At 26.5% G+C, this 22,279-nt stretch overlaps 1 protein-coding gene across 2 annotated transcripts in view; it reads left to right on the top strand.

Moving 5' to 3' along the window:
• The window catches only part of LOC107455890 (uncharacterized), a 42,386-nt gene that overhangs the window by 1,551 nt on the left and 18,556 nt on the right, over positions 1-22,279 (top strand). The window contains exon 1 of one of the 2 annotated variants that reach the window (XM_016073615.4): positions 12,989-14,567. The exons of the other annotated variant lie outside the window; for it this stretch is intronic. Within the exon in view, the coding sequence (XP_015929101.3) occupies positions 14,288-14,567 (280 nt within the window). The 5' untranslated portion in view covers positions 12,989-14,287. Of the gene's footprint in view, positions 1-12,988; positions 14,568-22,279 lie in introns of those variants that run through there. 2 annotated transcript variants of the gene reach the window in all.

Below are 22,279 nucleotides of genomic sequence, written 5' to 3'. Positions count from 1 at the left end.
TCAATTTTAAATTTCGTTTACGAAAAGGGATTCAATTTCTTCCGAGTTTTGTCTGAAATGTATTTTGGTTTTTAGCAATTTAGTGAATTAGTAATAGTCACCTTGAATTTGGGTCCCATCTAAGAAAGTAAGTTAAAAATGCCGCTCATACATTTACACGAGATCTCATATTATTCTCACTAATGAATATGCTCACGAAGTGTTAGTCTCATACTCATGACTTAAAATAAGAAATATATTTCCAAACTATGGTTTCGTGCTAAGCTTAATTTTGTTTCGAAAAATTACCAACCATAGTACCAAGTAAATAGTTTGTATAGAAAATCAATAAAGTTGCATTATCTTTATCTGTATTTTATAAATTTAAATGAAAAGAGAAATGATTTTATTTTGAACCAATACACCTTTTTACCTTTAAATGTGTATTTATTTCCCTCTATCAACTTAACTTTAACTTAACTTCTATCATTTTCAATGTACCCAAAAACTATTAGAAGTTTTGAACTCGTAGATCCATAATAATACAAGGTAGCGACAACCGAGAAAAATCTAAAAAGTAGTGAAAAAATTTCATGCAAATTTTAAAGTTTTTAATTTCACTTTTATCCGAATTATATACATGAATAAGATACCAAGCATAGTACTAAATAAATAGTTTGCATAGAAAATCAATAAAGTTGCGTTATCTGTATTTTATAAATTTAAGTAAAAAGAGACATGATTTTATTTTGAACCAATATAACTTTTAACCTTTAAATGTATTGTTATCAGGAAGATTAAAATATCCACGACTAACTATATTGTTTTTAAACAGTTATAACATTTAGATAGAACTATTTTTTATCCGAGAAAAGGAAAATAGTGATGGAAAGTTTATAAGATTAAAATAGTTTATTACAGCTTATTTTACACTTACGAAAAGCAGCTATACATCAAATGGTTTTGCTACTACTTTTCTTTGTCCAGGTCTTACTTTTAGTCCTACATAATAAGTTCAAAGCCACCTTAATGCGGTTCTACGTTGAATAAGGTTATCGCATGGCTAAACGTAAATACACGATATTAAAATTTAAACTGAACGGGAAAATGATTTAATTTAACGCCTTTATTAAGGTTCCGTCAAATTTATACCTTATTATGTTTCAAGGTACTGATATTATGATTCAACGCTTTATGGATTTTTCTGAGAAAAAAGTAAAAAGTGGTTCGAAAAAAGCCATTTCATTTTTAGTATTTACAACGGTATGCAAGACATTCATGTTCAAAATTATAAAGAGACTTCGTAACTCTTTACGCTTTCTTCTAATATTTACGTTAACGATATTTGAGCTTTACTGCGTATGCGGCGGCAATGAGGTAGATTAAAGTTAGAAGGCATGTGGCGAAAATTTCAATAAGCGTTTGCACCCCTGCTTAGATGCAAAAAACTTTGAAACCAATAAAATTTATTTATTAATAAAATTATACTCATATTATTATTTTTTACACTTTGTTAATTTATTTATTTATAATTAATATAAATTAAAAATTGTTTGTCCGTATTTTTATCGCCTTAACCTGTATAAATTTACTGTCACTTTTTCTTGTTTTTTGTTTGAGAATTCATGTAAAATATGCAATTAAATCAAGTTTATTTTGAAATAAAACTTTTTTTCAAATTTTATGCAAAATTCTGATATTTTTTTCGTCGAAATAATTTTTTCAAAATAATTATACTCATATTATTATTTTTTACATTTTGTTAATTTATTTATTTTTAATTAATATAAGTTAAAAATTGTTTGTCTGTATTTTTATCGCCTTAACCTGTATAAATTTTCTGTCACTTTTTCTTGCTTTTTGTTTGAGATTTCATGTAAAATATGATATTAAATCAAGTTTATATTGAAATAAAACTTTTTTTTCAATTTTATGCAAAATTCTTAGATTTTTTTTGTCAAAATTATTTCTTTAAGTTACAATTAAATTTTGACAATAACCATTCAAAGGCCAGACACGCTTTGTAATTTAATTAGGTTGTATTTGGTTCATTAGCTTTTGACTAACAGGACTACAAACATCTGACGTTTCACAATGGTTCTGTTACTCTGTATTTTCTTTTCTTAAGAATCAACAGTGTGTAACAGACCTCAACTCTTGAATTCTGCGAGACCCTAATTGGGAAACATTAGAGAGAAAAAGTGCCAGAAGCTCCAAAACATGAACATCAGCTCAAATCATTCGCATGAGTACAGACAATTCTTTCCAATACAACCCACTGATTGCGTGCTAAAGTAACAGACATGCGTGCTACAAAATCTGTTAAATAAGTGTTATCTCCCATAATATGCAACATTAATGTGATTCGATGCTGAAAATATCATTTGTTTACTTTTATAGAGTTATTAAATACTTTGTATGTTCGTTCCTCTTTTTTGTTCGTGTAGATGAAGATCGGCTATTTTATTTTCATGTTGAGACATTTAATGGAATTTTGATTTTGTAGCTTATAAATAAATGACTCTAAATGCACTGAAGGGAAAAGATAAATAAAAAAAGGAGCGTAATAATTTAATTTTTGAAATTTTAAAAAAATTATTTTAATTCTTATTTATTAAAAAATTAAATTTTAATGATTTTCAAAATTCATTGTTAAATAATTTTATATATTTTTTTAAAATAGTTTTTAAAAACTGAAATAATTTAATTTTTAAAATAATTTTTCGCTAATGAATACTTTGTATGTTCGTTCCCCTTTTTTGCTTGTGTTGAAGAGTGGCTATTTTATTTTCACGCTGAGACATTTAATGGAATTTTGATTTTTTAAGCTTATGAATAAATAACTCTAAATAGACTGAGGGAGAAAGAATGAAAAAAAGAGAAGTGTAGATATTAAATTTAAATTTTTCAAATTAAGAAAAAAATAATTCCTAGTTGTTAGAAAGTTGATTTAAAAATTAAATTTTAATGATTTTTGAAATTCATTTTTAAATAATTTAAATACTTTTTCGAAACAGTGTTTAAAAATCAAAACAAATTACTTTTAAAACTAATTTTTTAGCTAATAAATACTTCGTATGTTCCTTAAAAATATATCAGCTATTTTATTTTCATGTCGAGAGATTTAATGGAAGTTTGATTTTCTTTAGCTTATAACTCTAAACACACTGAAGGGGGGAAAAAAGAGCGTAGATATTAAAATTTTATTTCAAAATTTAAAAAAAAAATAATTTTAATTCTTAAGTTATTAAAAAATTAAATTTTAATGATTTTTAAAATTAACTTTTTAAACAACTTCAATACTTTTTAAAAATATTTTTCAAAATCAAACTAATTAATTTTTAAAACTAATTATTAATTAATAAATACTTTTTGGTCGTTCCTTTTTTGATCGTGAAGAAGAAGATCGTCTATTTTATTTTCATGTTGAGACATTTAATGGAATTTCGATTTTGTAGCTTATAAATAAATGACTCTAAATGCACTGAAGGGAAGAGATAAATAAAAAAAGGAGCGTAATAATTTAATTTTCGAAATTTTAAAAAATTTATTTTAATTCTTATTTATTAAAAAATCAAATTTTAATGATTTTTAAAATTCAATGTTAAATAATTTTACCTTATATATAATTTGTTTACTTTTATAGAGTTATTAAATACTTTGTATGTTCGTTCCACCTTTTTGTTCGTGTAGAAGAAGATTGGCTATTTTATTTTCATGTTGAGACATTTAATGGAATTTTGATTTTGTAGCTTATAAATAAATGACTCTAAATTCGCTAGAGGGAAAAGATCAATAAAAAAGGAACGTATTAATTTAATTTTTTAAATTTAAAAAAAATTATTTTAATTCTTATTCATAAAAAATTTAAATTTTAATGATTTTTAAAATTCTTTGTTAAATAATTTTATATATTTTTTAAAATTGTTTTTAAAAACTAAAATAATTTAATTTTTAAAATAATTTTTCGCCAATGAATACTTTGTATGTTCGTTCCCCTTTTTTGCTTGTGTTGAAGATTGGCTATTTTATTTTCACGCTGAGACATTTAATGGAATTTTGATTTTTTTGCTTATGAATAAATAACTCTAAATAGACTGAAGGAGAATGAATGAAAAAAAGAGAAGTGTAGATATTAAAATTTGATTTTTCAAATAAAATTTTTTTTAAAAATTCTTATTTGTTTAAAATTAGATTTAAAAATTAAATTTTAATGAGTTTTAAAATTCATTTTTAAATAATTTAAATACTTTTTTAAAGCAGTGTTTAAAAATTAAAGCAAATTACTTTTAAAACTAATTTTTTGCAAATAAATACTTTGTATGTTCGTTAGAAGCAGATCAGTTATTTTATTTTCATGTCGAGAGATTTAATGGAATTTTGATTTTTTTAGCTTATAAATAAATAACTCTAAACACACTGAATGGAAAAAACAAAGAAAAGAGCGTAGATATTAAAATTTTATTTTAAAAATTTAAAAAAAATAATTTAATTCTTAAGTTATTAAAAAATTAAATTTTAATGATTTTTAAAATTAATTTTTTAAAGAATTTCAATACTTTTTAAAAATATTTTTCAAAATTAAACTAATTAATTCTTAAAAGTAATTATTAATTAATAAATACCTTTTGGTCGTTCCTTTTTTGCTCGTGAAGAAGAAGATCGGCTATTTTATTTTGACTTCGAGACATTTATTGGAATTTTGATTTTGTAGCTTATAAATAAATTACTCTAAATAAACTGAAAGGTAGGGATAACTGAAAAAAATAGAGCGTGGATATTAAAATTTAATGATTTTTAAAGTTCATCTTTTAAAGAATTTTAATGTTTTTTTTAAATATTTTTAAAATACTAAAAATAATTAATTTTTAGAACTAGTTTTTAGCTAAAATATACTTTATATGTTAGTTTCCCTTTCTTTTTTTCTCGTGTAAGAAGAGGATAGTTATTCTATTTTCACGCCGAATCATTTAATGGAATTTTGGTTTCTTAGCTTAAGAACAAATGACTCTAAATACACTGAAGGGAAAAAAATGATCTTTAAAATTCATTTTTGAGTAATTTTAAGGATTTCTTAAAATAGTGTTTAAAAATTAAAATATACAATTTTTAAAATTAATTTTTCGCTAATAAATACTTTGTATGATCGTTAGAAGCACATTAGTTATTTTATTTTCATGGCGAGACATTTAATGGAATTTCGATTTTTTTTAGATTATAAATAAATGACTTTAAATACACAGAAAGGAAAAGATAAATAGAAAAAATGAGCGTCGATATTAATATTTAATTTTTAAATCTAAAAAAAATCAACTCTTAATCATAATTAAAAAAATTTTTAAAAAATTTAATTTTAATGATTCGTAAAATTAATTTTTTAAGGAATTTCAACACTTTTTAAATTTTTTTTTCTTCTAAAAAATTAAAATAATTAATTTTAAAACTATTATTTCGCTCCACTCTATTTCATTTAAATTAGTTTTTTAAGGTTTAGGTAACGTTAGGTTTTTTAACGTTTAGTGTTTACGAGAACACTAAAGCATAAATTAATTTAATAAATAAACAAAGACCAACAATTTTAAATTTCTGTTTAATTTAGCTATGGTTATATTCTAAATTTAGGTATATTATTACAAAAATTAAAATGAATTTAATGGATTCTAAATTCTAAGCCTGAAAATTTAAGCCATTAAATGCCCAGCCACAAAAAAAGTGGTCTATATATGAAATACACTTACATAAGGAAAGTGGCAGCACATATTTATTTATATCTAGTGAATATTTCTTCCTTTTATCTACCACTTTAACTTTAAAAAAGCACTGAGTCTTGACTCAGATCCAAATGAAAATAATTTTATTATTGATGCATTATTGTTGACAGAATTATCTTTTTTTTCTGTGAAATAAATCCTAAATAATAACTTGTGCTAAGACCTTTTTCTTCTATTTAAAAAAAAGGATTTTAACTGACATTTTATGCTTTTTTTTTTCTCTGTTTCTTTCTCTAATTATGATTTTGTTTGTCTTTGTTTTAATGGACTCTTAGCACAAATGGGTTTTAATAAAATGCTGATCATTTTCGTAATTAAAATAAATATAACAGGATTCAGCTCATATGATGTTACTCCATTACTATTTAAAGTAACATTTCTTTGTAGACAATTTTTTTAAAGAAATTTCCTTAAGAATTATTCCATTCTCTACCGAAAACCACTCATTTTTTGCAATGGTCAAAAGAATGAAAATAAAAATATATCACGGAATATTTCCCTTCGGCATTTCGATTTTACTGTAAAAGTGGTAAAAAGAAATTTAATGTATAATCTGAACAAAAAGTGTTAAATGATTTCTTTTAAAGAAAATTAAATAGATAGAAGGCCAATCTTCTCTGAAATCAATGCTAATTAAACAGTCATGTCAAAAACTCTATCCTAATATATATTTATCAGATCACATGATGTTATTCCACTACTGACTAAAGCAATATTTCTTCGTAGACAATTTTTTTAAAAGAAATTTCCTTAAGAATTATTTTTCTTTCTTTACCGAAAACCATTTATTGTTTGCGATGGTTGAAAGAATGAAAGTAAAAATATATCACGGAATATTTCCCTTCGGCATTTCGATTTTGCTGTAAAAATAGTAATATGAAATATTATTGTCATTTAATGCATAAACTAAGCAAAAAGTAAAAAATAATTGCTTTTAAAGAAAATTAAATAGATAGAAAGCGGATCTTCTTTGAAGTCATGGTCAATTAAACAGTCATGTCAGAATCTCTAACATGATATATACATGAATATGGATAATATCTGAATTCATTTCTGCATTTGATGTAGCGTTGAACAATGTAACTGAAATCATTTATTGTTGTAAAAAAAAGTTGAAGTAGATAACTATTTTGTAGTAATCTTTATTCTGTCTAAGCAATGCAATCGTGTACTAATTTTTGGGATTTGTGATAAAATATGAAAAAAAAGTTAAACTTTAAGAAAACTCGAGATTTGTATTATTTTTTAGACCTATAAATGTTTATAGTAATTAAGTAATGAAAACTGAGCATGGAGTCTAGTTAATTGTATCATCTCAATACAGTTTTATAAGTATTACTTAATTAGAAGCTCAAAATTATTCGATATAAAAATAAACAAATCGGAAATAACAGACGACATGTTTCAAGCTCTCTAAAATAAGCGCCCATTTTCAAGATTTGCCTGACGTGAACATACCATAGAGGTCAATATTTACATAAAGATTTAATGCACCACAAATGTTTTTAAAACGTCTAATTATGACAGACATATTGATACATATGATTGAGTTATAAACTTTAATATTGCTAATGAAATTTTTAGGTAAAACTAGTTTCAATTCAGGATGCATGCATAGCTAAAAAAAAATTGAAATTTTTTCAAAAAATGTACATATCTAGTTATGAAAATATAATACTGGGAGAGATTTGACGAATATTGTTTAATTTAGAAATTCGCTCAGCAAAAATAATTATTAACTGATTTAAATTTGAACTTAATTATAACATTGTATTGCATCGTAATAGCAATAATTTAATTATATACACGAAGAAAAAAAGTCTGTTAAAATTACCATTTAGTACGGTAATGACGTTTCTGGTAGATAAAACCATAATTATAGTAATAAAAAGCCAAATATAAGGTATTTAAACCATTCAATTGGCAATTTTTTTGGTCATAGTAACAGTTTGCCGAAAATTCTGGTTTTCAAAATTATAATTCTTATTACCACACATTTTGCAAAAAATGCGAAGCTGAAAAGTAAATTTAACCAAATAAATTCTTTTTATACCATGCTCTAAGGTATCATGATAAAATTAACAAATTTTACTACGATTACCAAATTTTATCACATATTATGAAACCATATTTTATTGTTAATTTTTGCGATAAACATTATAAAAGAGCGAGTTTTTTAGTGTTCCCATACAGTCTGGAATACGGTAAATTTTACCATATTCCTGTAGTTTTGACCATACTTTTTCTTAGAGTATGTTGGAATAATGTCATTGCATATTCGATAACATTTCAAACAATTGCTGTATTTCCTGCTATTAAATAGCTCATAGCTGCTTTGAAATCTGCAAGAATGGTGCTCTTTACTCCACTTCTATTTATTACGCAGAGTTATTAATCAGAAGTTTAGCTTTAAAAAAAAAAATTCACCTTGCGCAAATTATTACAGAGATGCCAACTTGCTCCGAAGAGCAAATAAATATTTTAAAGTGTAAATAAATATTTTTAATATTTATCAATTGTCTTTCTTGGTTTAATAAATTCAAATAGTAGATTTTTATCCACCACTATTTCTAAATAATTCTAAAGCTCATATAATTCACCACCTTATAGTAGTTACGTCATGCTATCTTTCAAAAAGCAAGCAAAAATAGTCAAATATTTGCAAAATTTAGTTTGTAGTTATTTACCGTTTTTTTTTTTTTTCAAAATTATTCTGGAGCGTCCGGAGCAGTTGGCATCTTTGGACATACCAGCTACTTAGCTTTTAGCAAAATATTTTATAAAAATTATTTTATGAAGCTGACAATTAAAAGCTGAAGTTTTCAGAATTTTTGATAATTTTGTCAGCGTTTTAAAAGCTTCACCATGAGAAAACTGAAACTAAATAGTGTTTCATATGAGTTTTTGAGTCATTTGTATATAGTGGTTTAGAAAATAACTTTAAATAAAATTTACGGAACAAAGAATCATAAACAGTAGACAAATTAGACATTTCCCCCTAAGGCTGGTAGCCCTGCATGTCTGCAAAATAAAATGACTAAAGACACAAATAAACCTTGTAAATAAACTCCTTTTGATTTGACTTATTTAATGCGTCTGTCGCTTGGCATCCGTGGTTTTTGTAACTAGCGATTACTGAACCATGACATGCCACTTGCCACCAAATTACTTGGAGCTCAGTTAAGTTAAGATGTATGTCTCATCTGAGTATGATCTAAGCTAACATAATCATTTTAAACTTCTTTTCTACCTTTAAAAGACTGACCTTACTACCAGGCGATCACCATTCTGGGATGAATATAAATCAGTTTTTTGTATGCATTTCATGCATTTTATGAAACAGACTATTACATACCCTCCAACAATTACGAGATATTTCCGTAGTTTTAGAAAACATTTTTACTAGTGGTAGCAGCGGTAAAGTACAGTAGGATCAATTATAACATTTTTGAGTTAACTATTTTCAACTAACAAAAAATCCAATACATTATTAGTATTAATTGACAGACGAGTAAAGTAGACTATCCTCTACTAGAAAAAAAAATACCTTATTTTAAATGTTATTATATCAGTTATTAACAATTTTTGACAGTCGTGCACTTGTTACGATTGTCCCCACTTACGGGGTAAATTGTAACAGCTCATAAATTCAACTAAAACATAGTTAATTATACATATTATCATAGTTGTGATATATTTTTTATTGATCAAAATCGTAGTGATATTTTAGGAGTAAAAATAATAATGAGTAGAGACCTAAAGGGTTAAACTTTAAGGGGTTAAAAAATTTAATTTATACTGTGGAAGGTGACAAATAAAATAATGCACATGCAACATAATATAAATGATATAAGAAACTATTGGTGGTTCCTAAAGAGTTAAGTAATGGTTTGTAATCATAAGATTATTTATTTTCATCTGTTACAATCGTCCCTTTACTTATTGTTACAATCGTCCCCAAGACGCCATTTCAGCTTCATTTGTTAAAAACAATGCTAGTTAATTAACAAAACTAATCTTTTTTTTTGAAATGTTAATTAAGGTGTCCACTTACATATTCGGTTAATAATTTTTATTTGTTTAAACAAAATTACTTTATTACAATATAATGTTCTAATACCAAAAAAAGTACTTACGTAGCGTGAAAATATCTTTTGTGATATAACTCTTTCAAAAGTACATAAAAATGGTTGCCAGCAGGGGTGTACATGTAGAATTATTAAATACACCTTGTGCGCCACCTAGGAACCAAATCTAGAACCCGACACTCGAAATTTTTGCTCAGTTACAATCGTACCCTGTTACAATTGACCCCACTCTCCCCTACGCCAAAAATAAGGACTAACCTGAATGACTTTTGATCTAATGGTTGGATCTTAGTGCTCTAGGACTCCTTCTTGATGATACGAGTGGGGGGGGGGGATCTTAAATATACTAATTATTTAGTGCAGACGATGTTTTAAGTCCCGAAATCAGTCACAAAAACGTACTTTCTCTGAATAAACATGCATTTTCCCCCCAACGGATTCGGATATCTGAACCCTAAAATATAGAGTGTAGCAGAAATCTGGGAAATATGGTCCCCATAGTTTGTTCGAGAGAGCAATCCAAAGTTTAGACTCCTTAATGTTAATTATCCTTTTTGCGCATTTTTCAGTATCTCGAGAATTTTTTAAGCGAATTGATAAGTTTTTGCGTACAATAAAAAAGGAATAAAAGATGATGCTAATAAAGCAAAAAAAAAAAAAAAAAAAAAATCAGCGAATTAAGCAAAAAGGGTATCCCACCTTTTTAACCGTTTATCCAAATTATAAAGATTATAAAAGACGTTTATCCGAAAATAATTCCAGGTAAAAAGTAAATTTCAGTAAATATTTATTATTTTTATTATTTTAGTTAATAACAGTCGTTTTGAATTGTAAGACATACAATTTTTTCACATCAATTTAAAGTATGTAATTTTGTATGGAATAATACAAAATTTGAGCAAAATCGGTTGAATAGGTAGAGTTGAATAGTGAGAAATCGAATTTTAAATATGCGACTTCTTTAAAATTTGATTTCTCAGGAGCTTTTCGACAGATTTTGGTCAAATTCATGTTTGGATAAACGAAATTTATAATTGGCTACCCCCTATATTTTACAGGTCAGAAATTTGAAACCGCCGAAAAAAAGGTATGTTATTTCAGAGAAAGTACGTTTTTGTGTCTTATTTCCTAACTTAATTTCGTCTGGAATTTGTTGGCATATTTTAAGTCCTCTAACTATCAATATTGAGTCTTAGAGCGTGAAGGTCACATCATTAGATCATAAGTTATTCAGCGTGGTCCGTTTCTTATTTTGTACATTGTACATTTGGAGTCAATTCTCAAATAAACAATTTAAATAAATAAATAAACATCATTAAAATACACTATAAGCATAGTTTTTAAAAAAATAAAATTAGTTTAATATCTGCTTCTTTATTAATGCCACCCCCCTAAAAAATATTAATATGAGAAGTGAAACAAAAGAAAGATGAGTTATATTAATAAGGATTATTTCAGCTACCAAAAATAAATAAAGAATTAAGTCAAGGAAAATAATTTGAACTAATAAAGAATATTAACGTTATAAAATAAATAACAAAATTTATTAGTTGAATTAGTTAAGAATATGCTATAAAATCAATCTATCAGCTTTTCAAGTTTGTCCATTTGGCTATCAACTAAGATCTATCGATTTATCTTTAAATATTTGTGTGAGTTTTTAATTAAAAAAAAATCAATTGTTGAGCTATTATTAAATAGAAAAGCGTGTTGGTAGAAATAGAACATACAAAATATTATTTCATCCACTCTTTCATTCTCATAAAAACTAAATTCTTTTAAACTTTTTCTTAAATTTAATATAATTATTAGACCGTTAATTTTAAAACCTGGAGACAAGACGTGTCAATTAAAAAAATGAAAATTCATGTAAATAAGATTCAAAAAATATTTTGGGTTATGTGATTGAGAAAATTTAATTTAATTTTAGAGATTATTTCTGATTTTCTAAGTTACTTATAATACTCAAAACTGAACCAGGATTGAAAATTGTACGAAATTTTTCGACTCAATCAAATAAATAAATAAAAAAAATGCTGGCATTTGTTTAACAATGAATTTACGGCATTTATTTTTATAAAAAATTTTAAGCGGAGTGTTCGTTTCCCATGCAACAAACTAAAAAATCAAAAAAGAAAAAGAATGACAAAACGAATTTGTACTTGTTTTTTGTAAAAAATAAGAAGAGGTGGCACCTTTATCAATTGCAACTGTCAATTTTAAAAGCTATTAAAATTATCAAAAAAACTTATTTGAAAGTAATTTCAAAATATTTATATCGGAAAATATGAATATTGCATTTAAATTTAAAGAAAAAGTCATTGAATATAAAAATAATGGTGTAGTGTTTTCTCAATGTTTTTGGAAATTTTATGTGCGAAGTAAAATTATTAGTAGGAAAGTTATTTATAGTAATTTTTAAAGTTTTTAAAGCAAATAAATCTCTGAAGTATTTGAAAGCAGAGTAAAGCAATTGATTGCATAATCTATAAATATCGTTTGAAAACGATAATCTTCCATGGGATAATCTTCCATGGAATAATCTTCCATGAGATAATCTTCCATGGAAAAATAATTCCATTAACGCTTGTCATCAAGTTTTTAACAAAAATTTTCTAAATTTTAAATTTCAATTTAAGAAGTGAAATTTTTTAAATTAGCAAACCTGTTAAATTATCCGAGAAAAAAAGCGAAACCAAACAAAACGTTTTCGAATATTGTACTTAACTTTAAATGCTTTTGGCAATTTCATAAGTTAACTCATTGTCATTCATGTCTTACTGTTTATTTATAATAATTTTAAAACATTTCCTAAAGCAATAAAATCTCTAAAGTATTTGAAAGGAGAGCAAAGCAATTAATGGAACGTTTTTGCAACTGTCGCTTGCAAACGATTTAAATCTCCCATGAAGAAAAAAAAAATCGTTGCAGTTTACTTTTATTTCATTTACTCGCGTCATCGATTTTCGTTTTTAAATATGAGAATGTGACGATTTTAATGCTCGGTAATTGTAAACATCATAAATTTGTAGAGATAAGAAAAATGTCAAACATCTTTCTTTAAGCTGTTTGTGAGAATATGATGAGACTATATACTTTGTTCTTAAATTCCTATTTCGCTTGATATGTTCTTTAACCGTTACATAAGTTACGGGTGAAACGATGCGCTGGAGGCAAAATTATTTCCGTTTAATTCCCAGTTTTTCCCTTACACTAACTACAGTAGAGCACTAGAACAAAATCTTTTAAGTTCTCAAAAAAACATTTTGAAGCGTCACCAATGCGTGGAAAATAAAATAACTCAGGAATGAAAACAGCGCAAGGTTATCTATCATCAGCTGTTATGTTTCTTCAGACGAGAATTACCCAAAACTCTTCGATCAGAATTCTTTTCTAAAGCAGACAAGCAAGTCTATTGGATTGTCGCTCTAATGTGCACTTCCAAAATACCTATCCGTTGCGCTGATATTGGAGGGTTTTGGTGGTGAATTAAAATCTGCAATTATGTTGATAACTTGTGGTTTAATGATTAGAAATACAATGCTAGCTTGCTGATAACTTCGTCCAGTTAATAATTATAATAAAAACCTCCACTCGTTCCAGTGATTTTTTTTAATCAAGAACTCTACAATTTTTAGGTGTTACTTACCAGCTGATACTGTTCCGATCGCTACCTATTCGGAAATACAATCTTTAAGAATACTTTGAAAACTATACTGATTCCAGAGGTTCGTGTGAAGTGATGTAAATTTTGACATTTTAAGGACAGTTTGAATTCGACCGATGCTTATTGAGTGATATTTCAAGGACAGTTTCAATTTGAAAATTCAATAATTTTCTCTACAGTTTTTGTGAGTGATACCTTTCAACTAATGCTACTCCTAAAGTTATCGATCTGGAAATACATGCTTTAGGAATACTTTAAAAACTGTACTGATTTCGGAAATCCGTACCAAGTAAAACAAATTTTGATGTTTCAAGGACAGTACTCTTTCAACAGATACTACTCTTAAAGTTATCTATCTGGAAATACATGTTTTAAGAATACTTTGAAAACTGTACTGATTTCGAAGATCCGTACTAAGTGATGCAAATTTTGATGCTTCAATACTCATTAGACTGATGCTTCGATACTCATTAGACTGATACTTTTTGGGTGATACTTTAAAGACAGTTTTAATTCAAAAAATACTACAATTTTCTCTATAGCTTGTAGGTGATCATTTCCAACTGATACTGTTACTTACGTAACCTATCTGGAAATACAAGTTTTAAGAATACTTTGAGAACTATACTGATACTAGAGATCCGGATCAAGTGATACAAATTTCGTTATTCCAGAGACAGTACTAGCTTTATATAAGGATATATTAAGTATAGTACTAAGTTGACAGCTGCATTTTAAGGGATACAAATTTGAATGGTACTTGCGGATTTAAATTGATCAAAATGAATATGTTTCGTAAACAAGATTTTATGACGGAGTGGATGGATGAACCTATACCTATGTATGATTTCATTAACAATTTCTCTTTGCCCCAAGTTGTGAAAATTCATGAAGGTGAAAATAAAAAGTTTCAAAACCCTGGCAACTTTAATCTTGTAAAACCCATATTATTATTCAAAGTATATACTTGTCGAAAAATACACGGAAGAGCTGTTACTGTAAATGAGAAAGGAGAAGTAATACCATCTGGGCCTTCATTAATAATACCGGACACATATCCAGGTAAAAAGTTTTCTTTTTTATCGGCCTTTAAATTATTTCCTTTTTTAATGCAGAACAATAATATTTTTGTCGATTGTGGGTATAAAGGTGATTCGCACCAAATGCTACAACTTACTGTAACTGCCTAAAAATTCTAATACCATTAACCTTTTGTCGCAGAAGAGACACCAGTGTCTCTTCAATATATATTTTTTTCTGACGCTTTAATTACAAGTAAAAATATATTTTGATATTTTATAATTATAATAAAAAGTCTAATAGTTACTAAAAAGTCTGTTAGATAATCGGGAGAGAGATATTTGTACAAAAACATAAAATCCAATAAAAGTAGTTTGAAAACTTTTTTTTATTCATATTGAAAAATTTATTAACAATTGATTTTGTAAATTTAAGAAATTTCAGTGATGAATAACTGTTTCTTTAAGATCTAAATAACTGCAAATTTGAAGAAATATTGTTACGAAGGGAGCCATGTTCGGAAAATTTTACCTACAACGCAGAAAAAGATACTGGTGTGTCATGATGTATTTGATAATGATAAATTATTTAAATGCTAAATATAATATTTTTTTAATTTTGATTCAAACTAATACAAATATTGAAAAAAAGTATGAAAAATATGTTTAATGAAAATTCTGCGTCAGAGGGTTAAATAAAATGATGATTTTTTAAAAGTTAAATTAATACCATTATTGTAAGCTTTTATAATGATTTCACACAGGTTTTAATAGTTATATTTAAAAATGCATGTTAAGTTTTAAAATGTCATTTTCCATTTTCCTGGCATGCCGCTAGTGATATTTTCAATAATCACTTGCTTTGAAACTGTATATAAATTTTTTTCTGTTTAATATTTTACTTCTTAACTATCAAAGGCATTTTCGGAGCATATGCACAAGGAATGATTTCCAAAATAATTTGTAAAAATAAGATTACAGTCAATAATTTGTACGTCACACGAAAATGTGTCATTTTCTTGGCCTCTTATTTTTATTTTCTCTATAACCTAAATAAATGACGCTAGCCTTAATTACACTGGGAAAATTTTTTGTTGTTGTATTTATGCAAGTATTTGACCTTACCTAATTCGAGTGAGAGGATTTTATATCTGAAATTAGCTTTGTTCGGAAGGTAACAGATTTTTTTCAAAATGATATTTTTAGTTTAATTTATTTTGGTCCGGATGTACAAGTTTCTAAAGAACGTATAGGTTTATATACATACATATACACTTATCTGCTTTTTTGAAAATAACTTCTAATGCAAAAAACCTTTAATCTTAACGTATCGCATCATAAACTGAAATGTATTATCACCTTCTTGCTACCACTCCTTACGTAGCAGAGAAATGAGGACATTTAGTTTAAAGCTTAATTAATACCATTGGATAATTTTAAAAATGTTAAGGGAATTATAAAAAATCCTGGCTACGAATATATTATTAAATTGTAGCTTGCAGATTTGAAATCAGAGGCACGAAAATATCTAAAATCTTTTCAAAAATCTCATACAGCAGAAAACAAAGAAAAATTGTTCCCTAGAGCTATTTTTCTTTAAATGTATGATTTGTAAGTCATTTCGTTATGAGAAATCCAGTAGGAACAGCGAAAATAGTTTCAGAGAAGAATCCTTGTAAGAAGATTTTAAAAAGCAAGTAGGTTCTTATCTTACCTTTTCAAAATCATTAATAACATAAATTACATTAGTCAGTCTGAGCTCTTTTAAAATGCCTTGATATTAATTACGCTAATAAAAGTGCCAGGTCTAAAAGTAAGAGAACATAGGGGAAAAAAAGCTATGGAATTACAAAACGTCATTATCCTGGCTGTCATTTTCCTGGCACTTAAATGCCAGGAAATTGCTATAAAATTTATAATATAAACTAAACTCCTCTCCATAAGGTATAAATTATGATTATTAAATGAATGTTTTTTCAAAAAAATAAATAAACTTTTCTGATTTTAAATTTAAAAAAAATTTCTAAGGAGTCTGAGAATACTAAAGAATTTTCTGAGAATTACCCATAAGCATATATAAGATCAAAATCAATTTTTTATTTATGTTAAAACTACTATGCCCATAAGATAAGCATTTTCTCAAATGTATTAATATCTGACTTTTTACTTTGCAGTAATAGGAAAAATGCTCCTTTTTCGAAGAATTCTAGTATATTTACATTAACTGGATAGTTTCTAAAGTTTACAACCACTGTAAACAATAAACTGTGGCTGTATGGAATTTAAACCCAAAATTACGAGTTTTAAATCAATACTATGGACATAAATTTTTTACTTAAGACAGATGCTTGGAATGAAATGTCAGTGCTGCGTATTTTTATTTTCTTATATTTGAGAAACGATTATGTTTCGGAAGCAAGGCTATGTGAACTAATGGATATTGAATTGCGTGCACTGATCGTTTTATTTTCCGAAGTTTTCTAAACAATCAAGATCTTCAAACGATTTTTACGTTAAGAAAAATTTTATCAAGTCGATAATAAGTCTTGCTCATTTGTAATATCATTTAGTATTCCTTAACTATTTTTATTTAAAGAATAAAAAATGGTTACTTTCGAAATGTAATTTTTTTCAAAAAGCACACAATTTAAAAATACAGTAACGAACATTTCTCAAAAACTACTGCTTGGAACCCATTGAAATGACTAAGATACATCGTGCCTTGCAATGATGAGACCGATGAGCACATTTTGGAAAGAAGCTCTACGTGGGTCATCTTTGTGCTTTTTTTTGTTTTAATGTTTCTTAAAGTGCCACAATTTGTATTATTCAAAAAGTTGTAATCTAGCAAAAAAAAATGGTTGCTTTAAACTTATGGTTACTCAAAGAATAAAAAAGGGTTACTTTCGAAATTTAATTTTTTTTTTCAAAAAGCATACAATTTAAAAATACAGTAACGAACATTTCTCAAAAACTACTGCTTGGAACCCATTGAAATGACTAAGATACATCGTATTTTGCAATGACGAGACCACGAAGCACATTTTGGAAAGAATCTCTACGTGGGTCATCTTTGTGCTTTTTTTAGTTTTAATGTTTCTTAAAGTGCCACAATTTGTATTATTCAAAAAGTTGCAATCTAGCAAAAAAAAAATGGTTGCTTTAAACTTATGGTTATTTAAAGAATAAAGAAAGGTTACTTTCGAAATTTAAATTTTTTTTTTCAAAAAGCATACAATTTAAAAATACAGTAACGAACATTTGTCAAAAACTACTGCTTGGAACCCATTGAAATGACTAAGATACATCGTATCTTGCAATGATAAGACCGCGGAGCACATTTTGGAAATGAAGCTCTACGTGGGTCATCTTTGTTCTTTCTTAGTTTCAATGTTTCCTAAATTGCAATTTTATTTGCAAAAAGTTGTAATCAAGGGGAAAAAAATAAATAAATAAATAAAAAATAACCTAAATTTTTTCTCTGGTTTTAACTCCTTTCTGGAGTTAACTATTCTCTTAAAAATATAATTTAAAATCCTCGTAATTAAATTCAAAAATGATTTTCCTCATAAGAAACTGAATGTTTTTATTTACTATAAACACTTTACATTAATTCTGAATTTGAAGGTAATACGTGATTTATTTTATTTCACTTTTATTCAAGCTATGCCAAAACTTTACAATTGAATTTTACAATCAAATTACGTTAATCCTGTTTCGTAAAGAAGTCAAAAAAATTTTTTTTCATCAGCAGTTCACTATGTGACTGAGATCTGAACTAAGTTGCGTACTGGCTACGTTTCATAAGCCTTGAGATCGATTTAGATGTTATCAAAATATCTATCCATTGAAATTCCACTTTTTTTCTAACATCATTCATCTCCCTAGCACATTTTTCACACGATTCGATTCACGCGATTTATTTTACTTACTCAATTCTTTCACTGCGTGCTATAAATTTTGGATGCAATTTAAACAATATTTTAATTTCTCACGATGTTTTAATTTCTAACATTATTCGATTTTCGCAATACATAATTATTTATTGCATGTATTTTATTTAATATATGAATTATTTTAACAAATAAAATTTTATTACTCTAATTCAAGCGTTATACTTTATTACATATTAGTTTTTTTAAGTAAGTATTCCTGAATTAAATATATCTGAATACAGCGGAAAAACTATTTAAGAAAACATGAATCTAGGATGGATTTATTTGGGTTTAAGAAAACAAGACCCAGATGCGACAATGCAGCTCTAAAAATCAAATTATGTTCTCAAAAATCAGAATTTAACATTGTTGTAAACTACAACTGATGTAAAAATAAAAGAAAGAAAAATTAAGAGCCACAAAGACAAAAATTAGGGATTGAATATAGTATGGGTTTTTGTGACATTCAGTCGAGATTGTAAACTTATTGGGAAATACCTAATAATTGTTTAATAATTTACTTTGAAACTTCTAATTATTTTTTACATTTTGTATCATGAAAGTAATTTAAAATCATCACTTTTTTAAAATGAGGGAGAACTTAATTTAAAAAAATAATTAAAAAAAAACACTATTCATCTTAAATATAAGAAAATTTTATGTGCTGCATTTCCATTGTCAGTAACTATTTATTCTTTTCTCATATAATCTAACCTTGCTTCTTTCTATATATACTTTTCCAGATTTATCAATCTTGCTATTTTTTGAAAGAGATCTATCTCTATATGTACTTTTCTCCATATGTGTACTATAGATGTACTTTTCTCCATATGTACTTTTCTCAAATCTATCTCTATATGTACTTTTCTCTGTATGTACTTTTTTCTACTTTAGGTCTTACAACTTTAAATGAGTCTGTCTCTATGTATACTTTTCTCAGATTTTTCAGTCTTGCTATTTTTAAACGGACTCGGTCTCAATATGTACTTTTCTTATATATCCTTGTCTTCCTATATTTTTTAAATAAGTCTGTCTTTATGTATACTTTTCTCATATTCTTCAGTCTTGCTACTTTCGAAAAGAATCCGTCTCTATATGTATCTTTCTCAGACGTTCTAGTCTTGCTATTTTCATAATGAGTCAGTCCCTACATATATATTTTCAAGTTTTTTAGTTTTGTTATCGTGGAAATAAGTGTGACTTTATATACACTTTGAAATAAACTTGTCTCGAAAAATATACTTTTCATATTTTTAGTTAAACTGCTTTTAAAATATCTTTATTTCATTATTTGTATGAAAATACTATCATTCAAGAGGCTTTTCAAAATATGCTCTTTTATAAGGTTTAATTGTTAAACAGTTAAATTAACTTTTCAAATTTTTTAACACTTCATAATTTCATAATTTATTTTATAACATGCCTGATTTAATTTAAGTTTCAATCTTTCCTCAATTCTAATAGTTATGGAGTTTGAAATATTCTTAGAAAGGATTTCTTTCTGAGAATTAGAGATACATTTTATCAATTATGCATTCAATATAAATCCAAGATTTAGAATTTCTTATCTAATTCTAATACATTATTAAATTTTGATCCTTATCTTTCTTGGGTGGATTAAGGACTAACAGGATGAAAACGCATTATCATTTCCATTTTTCTTCATTTTGTTTTTGACTTAGCTAAATTTCCTTTTCTAGTCTAAGTATTATTGTAATAATCCGCTTTCTTGAGAGCTGTTTTGCATATTTATTTTAATTGTCATAGATAAAAACAATTTTAAAAAAGTTATTATGTTTTGTTAGAAAGTATTTCTGGTTTATATGGGTTCTGTATTTGTTGGTTTTGAGTAGTAATCAGGAAATTTTACAGAAACGAACTATTTTTGTAATTTTAGATAACTTTCGTTAAGGAATTAGGTCATTTTCTACGATTTTAGAAGATTTGTATTTTTGATGACAAGGAACAAAGAGTTTAAAGAGCAGGTAAAATATCTAAGTACTTGAATTTTAAATTTTTGCGTAGCTCCTCAGATCCACGACATGCATCCAGAAAACTGTAAAACCGTTTTTCTGGAAGCTACACAGAGAAAAAACATTCTGACATACAAACTATATACTTTTATGATGTAGACATTTCTGATTAAATAAAATGCTAAAATTCTGCTAATTAACTCTTAAACAATCATAATTTTAATGTGAGCTAAGTTTTGTGGATGTTAGCTTATAGCTTGCATCGAAATGAAAAAAAAACAAACTAACTGACCAAGAACAAAGTTAATAAGCACTAAATGAAATAGAGATTATCATATTGAACATTTTTGTGTTAGCTCAAATTATATTAGTAATGTTTAAATTGCCGACTCTTTTGGTAAAATTAACCAAATTTAATGAAATGGTTATGACCAAAAGTCATTGCCAAAGTGATGAGGTAAATTTTACCGTATATTTGGTGCTCCTGTAGATCCAGGAAACACAGTAAATTTTACCATTTTCTGGTTGACCGAAAGTCATTACTAAAGTGTTATGTTAAATATTATCGTTCTTTTTGGTTTTCCCATAGAACCAGGAAACACGGTAAATTTTACCATTTGGTAGTTTTGACCATACTTTTTTTTTCGCAGTGTACGAGTAGATGTCATAACGCTCAAAATGTCATAACGCGAACAAATTTCATCGATCGACTTCAAATTTAAATGAAATATTTAAAATTGTATTCATTATCGAAGTACAGTGAGTAAAGAAAGAAAAAAAATGGAACACCCTGACTAACTTTTTATCTAATGATAGGATTTTCATGTTGTGGGACTTAATCTCAATGGCTCACTGGTGTGAACTCAAATACACTAATTGAAAACAGTTGAAATTGTTTTAAAGGTATACAAACGTTTGTATCATTTTAAAAAATACAATTTTGTATGGCAATGTATAAAATTTGAACAAAATCTGGCAAATAGTGCCTCAGAGATCGAATTTCAGACATGCGACTCAGAAAGTAATCGACCAAATGCGCTTACATTTTAAAATTTGCTATTTAAAATTACATTCTTTAAAATCATGCAGAAATTCAATTTCAGGCCCATAGCTAGTCCAACCCAGCTCATAACATGAACAAATTTTATTAGGTGACTTCCAATTTGAACTGTTTATTTAAAATTATAATCATTATGGAAGTACACAATATAATTCTGTTTCATCCCTTCTTTAAAATTTCAGAAGCTGCTTGTTAAGCCATGCACTTTTCATGAAGTAAGGCTTTTTCGAAAAAATGCATCACCCAACCATTTTTTAATCTCTTTGAAAAAATTAATTTTGACAGTTCATTAGCTTTTTTTTTCGAAATTTAGGTATAGCCGTTGCATCGCTAAAAGAAATTACTAAAATATGTTTATTTTTTTCTCAGCGATCGTGTGGCTCTTCTATATGTAAGAGAAAAATTAAGACTTTTTTCTTCACATTTTAATTATTTTTTTTTATTGTTTGCGAATAAACTTTTAATTTTTAAAAGTAAGACATAAATTAACGCATGAATAGAAGCAGATGAAATAATAGCCATATCAAACGCTAGAACGTTTTGTTTCTGCTTTATTACCTCGGCTAATTAACTCGAACTGTGAATAAAGCATAAAAAAACTACAAGTAAATTTATTACAATAAAAAAATTCATTTTGCTCAAACTATTTTTTAGATAATTAAATCCCGCTCATCTACCCTAAGAAATAAGGATTTCTTATTTGTTTACATTTTATAAAAACAGACTTTTTTTATTTATAGTGAAAAGATCAGTTGAATATTTTTTGGAAATCAATCAATTCAGGCAA

The sequence above is a fragment of the Parasteatoda tepidariorum genome, chromosome 12 (assembly GCF_982258835.1).
Source record: "Parasteatoda tepidariorum strain Cologne lab strain chromosome 12, Ptep-v5.0, whole genome shotgun sequence".
In the NCBI taxonomy this organism is placed as follows: domain Eukaryota; kingdom Metazoa; phylum Arthropoda; class Arachnida; order Araneae; family Theridiidae; genus Parasteatoda; species Parasteatoda tepidariorum.
This window is presented reverse-complemented; position numbering and strand designations above follow the sequence as displayed.